Source organism: Onychostruthus taczanowskii, unplaced genomic scaffold, assembly GCF_017590055.1.
Source record: "Onychostruthus taczanowskii isolate IOZ18803 unplaced genomic scaffold, ASM1759005v1 scaffold23, whole genome shotgun sequence".
Classification (NCBI taxonomy): domain Eukaryota; kingdom Metazoa; phylum Chordata; class Aves; order Passeriformes; family Passeridae; genus Onychostruthus; species Onychostruthus taczanowskii.
The window spans coordinates 6,119,434-6,125,433 of record NW_024499573.1 but is presented as its reverse complement, the minus strand read 5'-3'; the positions used below and the strand labels follow the sequence as shown (position 1 = coordinate 6,125,433).

Sequence of the window (6,000 nt, the reverse complement as noted above, 5' to 3'; positions counted from 1 at the left end):
TCTGTTTTCAAGGAGGAACTGACCTGAAGCACGGATCAGAAAGTCCTTCCTGTTGTACTTCATATTTATATCCATGGAAAGTCCTCCATCTGCCCAGACAGTTTTCCAGGACTTCTTTTGCACAAGAAAAATCAATAAACAAATACTAGCACATACCTTGTGACCCTTTGGGCCTTTACTCCACCTTCTTGATCTCTTCTGCTTTCGAAAAAACAATTTGAAAGACCTCTCATTTCTGATTTTATGCAGGATCTTTAGAGGATTATAGCAGATTAAGAAACACAAGTTTTACTGGAGGTGAGAAACCAGCATGATTACAATTCATTGTCATTCAAGTACATAACAGACAGACTGCCTCTGCATCTCCATCTCTTTTCCCCTGAATGTGGTGTGGAGTTTTAAAGAGAGAAGTTATTGTCTGCCTTCCTTGTATATTTTCTCACCAGATAACAGTGGAATACTGGAAGTCTCCCAGCAGCTTTCTTGACATAAGAGACTTGAGCTACATATACATATATGACATCTCTCCCTGATAGTTAATCTGCTTAAATCATCTTAGTTTCCAGGTCTTATCACCTGTCTACTGTTTCCTCACTGTGAGCTGTTTTCCCCTTCTCCTTTACCCCCAGAGCTGTACAGAATTCTGTGCTTCCTCTGTGCGCCTTGCCCTGATTTGCTTCACCTTCTCTTCAATTTCATTTGCTGTGGTGTCAAATCCATCTTCACCTACTCTTTCCAGAAAATGCTCCACACCCTGTATGTACACAGTCTGTGCACGGACACACCCGTGGAACTTGCTTGTATTTACCAACTTGCAAAACCTGGGCAGAGAGTGGCAGAAATGTAATTGAGAACTGAGGTTCTGTTAACCCATCTCCTCTGGTGATAAAGGCTTTTGGGGCTGTAAAACAGAAACACCGAATCCATGCTTCGGCGTAGGGTGCAACGTATTTGAAGGAAAAATAAACACAAGCTTTCCACTCTATACAGCACTTTATAAATATGTGTTTATTTCCTCATCTTTCACCAGTTTTACAGTTTTAACCAGTGCCTCAGTGGTAATGTTTGTCAGAAGCATACAATGGAACTTCAGCTAGTTCTGTTCTGTGGTTAGGAAACTAAAAAAATGAACAGGCCTTTCCATACGGAACTGCGCCAAATAATAATGAAACTAATTTTTTATAACATATTACAGAGTTACCTAAGATTTCAACTTACATTTCTATCTTACTCCAGGTACTGTATTTACACAGTTAACTAATTTATTATTTACATTTTTCAAATTCTGTAGTGATAAATCTTTTTATATTGTACATTCTAGTTTAAACTTTTATTACAGAAATTATTTAACACGCATTTCAGACACTGCAATTTAAATATTTCACATGAGTTCTAGGAAATAACTGCCTGGTTTCACTAGTGACGTGTCAAGATGCCTCCTTCATAAGAAAATGCATATTACAAAGGAATTTTATAATATTCAGAATCTTGAATTTTGAAAAAACTAAGTACATGGGATGTAATAATGATAATGCTATTTCCTTTTCTATGCAATATTTTTTTGGAATGACATTTTACCTGAGATGTAAAATTGTTAAAATGTGTGGGCTTTTGATAAAAATTTGAAATTTTACATAAATGTTGGCCTTCTATTTACTGATAACTACTCCTATCTGCATAGATATATAAATGTTATTTATATATCTATATCATATTTTCCAAAAAAGTCTATATCTACATAAATAAACATTGATATTATATTAGGAAACTTCCCACTATCCTTAAAAAGCAATGTGCTCAAGTACAATATTCAACTTCTGACACAGACACAATAGTAAATGTGACCTCTAATGGTAATACTTCCTTCCAAGGGAAGTAAGAGGTACCTGTTGAATTTGGAAGACATGACAGACAACTTATGTGGACCCAATGAAGGAAACTTCATATATCCAGTCCCAAAAATGTTATGCAGGAGCATCTGACACAGCAGACAACTTTGGGTCAACTTTCCATGTTACATGTAACTACCTAAATAACATCTTAATAGAAAAAAGTTAATTATAGAAAACCCTTACACCAGTTAATGCTGTGTTGTCTTCTCTCTCATTACAATAATATGCATTTCTGTTAACAAATGATTGCAGATACCAAGTTTAAAGCAAATGGTCGTAGATTTCATGTATCTTTTATTCTGTTATTGGTAGACACTGTTAGGCACAATATGACATTCTTTGTAAACATAAATTTTGATACATTAGACCACGAACTGAAGTTACAGAAAGCAGTACACAGACATGTAAGAAGCACAGATCCACTACACATTCCAGGCACAAATGCAGCCATCTGGGAGGCCTGACCCTGTATCCATCACAACTGAAACACCTGGCTGACACCAGTGGAAAAGAAATGTATCCTAGCTGCTGAACACTCTGGCTTCTGAAATAATAATTTTTTTATCTTCTACCGAAGATTTCATATACTTTTAAAATATAGATGGTCTCATAATCACATGGTGGTGAAAAGGTATTTTACTTTATTTACCCTGAAACACCTAATTGTTATGAAGTCTGTGTGAAGAACTAAGGCCCCTAAAGCAAGTAATGTAACTAATACATTTAGAAAGCTCTCTTCTAAATATGTCTCTACATATTTTTAAGAAGTTGAAAATAATCTTTCAATAACAAGTCATAAGAGAAAATCTCTTGAAGGTTTTTTATTTCCCAAACTTAAAAGTGCACTACACTTCCTGTGCAATGCTGTGCAACTCAAGAACCAAACTGAGGAAGTCTGAACTTTTAAGTGTATTGCTTATTGCAACTCCCAGCCTTCGTAACCTGCACGTGTATGGTAGGCACAAATTAATATGAGTTATTTACACCCAACAGAGCAAAATTAGAACTCTTACCAGGAAATATTTCTTGAAAAAAAACAGTGCACTTGAATTATGTAGGTTTTAAGAAATTATTCAGTATTCCATGGTTATATGAGGAAACGTTAATTTTAGTCTATAAACTCATAGAGCATTTTGGTTCTGCTAATGACCCACAAGCAATCTGAGTATACAGTTACTGTTTTTGTTATTGGGAGCTAGCTCTCTTCCTCTGAGTAATCAGGGAAAGGGTATTAAATTATTTAACAAAAAAGCTTTGGAAAGATATATTAATTTTCCTTTTCTAATCGCTAGAAATGGAGGATAAGGCAACAACTGAGATAAAAATATATCTTGCTTAGTAAACCAACCTCCTTAATACATTTCTTAAAAGTGAAATTTCATGCTGAAAAATTGCAAGGCCTTAAAAGAGAAACTTTAATTACTTTGACAAGACCATGCCTTCTCTTTAATTCACTATTTTAAAGCACTCCAGAATATATTGAGAGGGATTTATTTCAGTGTAATAGATGAGTCTTCCGCTTTAAGTAACTCCTTTTTATGGCTAAAAAGCTTCTATAGCATCCTTCAAGACTGAATAATGTTCAGAAAAATGCCACCAATTTCCATTACAACCTTCTATATTCATATATTATAGAAGTAATCTAACCTAATTCCATGGAAAAACAACAGATGGTGTGCTAATATCAGTGTCTTCTGAGTTACAACCAGACCTCAAAACACAGGCCTTGCTGTCTCATATGGTCTGCATGATCAAGGAAAAGTTCTTTTTTGCCACTCAAAGTAGGCAGATTTCACCAACCAAAACTGGCTGATAAAGTCATGGCAGGTGACACTGAAATAATGACAAAATCATTCCATAAGCAGTTTAAAGTACATAGAAAAGTCGCTCAACATAAATAAGAGAGACAACAATATTATTTAGGGAAGGGGAAAAAAGAAGAAAATTGTAAGACTTCTGAACTCATTTTTCATGCTGAGCAAAAAAATTCACTTTTAAGTTCATTCAGTGCTCGATATCCTGCTTTGTCCGCTTCTTTGGTATTCTGTTCTCATTCTGCAAATTCTAACAGAATTTTAATGGTCATCTTACTTCAAATGAAAGAGCAATGAGCTGAAAGCATAACCAGAACAACAGATGCCATAATACTGCAGAACAGTTTTATTGTTGCTTGTAATGATTTCTGTCTCTTTATATTCACTTCTTGTAATGATTGGGGGCGTCCGCAAATGCAAACTTCAGTTTGTAGGCCTCTGCCAGAAGTACACTGATGTCTTCATTTCCCCAGTGTACTGTGGGCAAATTCTGTAAAAATATCAGTAACTCCTAATTGAAAAAAAAAAAAAAAAAAAAAAAAAAAAAACAAAAAAAAAACCCAAAAAGAGAAGTAAGTATATTTTTTCAAATAGCAGTGTAATAACTACGTATTACTTACACAATGATCATTTATAAGCAAACAGTCGTGTAGCACCTCTGTATCCCAAACAAACCTGAGATCCTATTAGGTTTAGTGATTTTTACATAGATACTTGCTATTCAACCTTTCAGTTCAGAAACCTGCTATTAATTGTAGCTGAAATATGGTCATTTGATAGATAATTTTTTTTGAGAAAAATAATCTGTGTTGCTGCCTATCCAAATTACATTTATGCTCCAGGGCATGAAGTTATACAATTGGATAAATTTTCAAAATTATGGATGATTGCTAAGTCTGGGATTCTCTCACACAATGCACACAATGCAAAGATAAGCTACTTCTCTACTTATACATGAAGAATTATGAAATAAATTATTGTTTCAGTGAGTTGCAGTCAACTCCCACCTCGATTCTTAGCCCACGTTTCCCACTCCCTGCTGGTTTCTGATCCCAAAAGAGTTTCCTGTGGGTCAGGTTTTTTTCTCTCTCATATTAAGTTTAAGCAAAATTCACTTCCAAGAAGCCTAAGCCTAGAAACAGAGGTAACAAGAAGCTCTCTGGGACAGTGCCTCTATGTTCAGTTCTGATGAACATGCATCAAAATCCACCACGATCCTCAGCAGCACACAGCCCCAAATCCTCGTCTGTAGGCTGAAACCTGCCAGCTCTGAGAGGACTCTTTGGAAGATCAGCTACCACAAACTGTCTCCTGACTTCATGCAAATGACAATTTTTATAAGGCTCCCAATTTGACTAAACTCAGGAAGTTAGTTTGCTCTTTGAAGAAAAAAAACTGGTGACCCATAAGGTCAAGAACCTTCAAATGTGATGCAAAAGCCACCCTAAATTTGAAGTTCATGTTTGAAAATTTCCATAGAGCAGATCACCTGTCTGTTTTAATAGTTTGATAAACTGTGGCAAAACAGGAAAATAGACGTTTTGGATGAGTCACAAGAAAATGAATGTGGATTTTTATGATGGGAGGTATTAGGCAATCTTAGGAATAAGTGAAATTGTTAACCCTGCTTGTATCTTCTAGGTGCTCTGTTTTTGCAGAAAAAATGCAGACAATTTGTGCACATTTGTATACATACATATGTATTTGTGAGGGTGTGTATATTTTTGTATGAGTACATCTCCTCAGATTTATTCTAAAGATCAGAAGTAAGTGAATAGGAATGCAATTAAAACCACAGCCATTATCATCTTATAAATCTGAATCCTGCAGTATAATGTAAAATACCCAGGGAAATTAGTCTTCTTCGTAAGAGTTTTATTTTCCTTGCTCCCCCTTCTCCCTGCTCTGCACCTTCCTTCATAGGAGATGGCTGTAGAAGCCCTTAGCAAGGATTCACTGATTTTATGAAAAGCCAGGAGCAGAAATTAACATTAAATTATTTCTTTTTGTTTGTGAGAAAATTATTTTGACTTCATCTATTTCACAGTCTTGCTATACTGGTTCTTGTAATATGAAAAGAGAAAGGCTAGAAGTTGAGCAGTACTGTATATTTAATTATGAATAATAAGTAGCAATACAACACAGCATGAGAATGTCTCTATTACACTTGAGATAACACATTTTTAATAAAGCATTGTACAATTGTCAAAATCCCACTCTTCTAAAAAATTTCTATGTATTTATTTGACAGTTATGTTGATAACTGTAATTAATAAATTAGCAATAGAGTGTAG

At 35.0% G+C, this 6,000-nt stretch overlaps 1 protein-coding gene across 1 annotated transcript in view; it reads right to left on the bottom strand.

Moving 5' to 3' along the window:
• Positions 1 to 990: 990 nt before the first annotated feature.
• TBC1D22A (TBC1 domain family member 22A) overlaps positions 991 to 6,000 on the bottom strand; it is a 140,998-nt gene continuing 135,988 nt past the window's right edge. Inside the window, exon 13 of the mRNA XM_041405396.1 lies at positions 991 to 4,217. Within this exon, the coding sequence (XP_041261330.1) occupies positions 4,089 to 4,217 (129 nt within the window). The 3' untranslated portion in view covers positions 991 to 4,088. The remainder of the gene's footprint in view (positions 4,218 to 6,000) is intronic.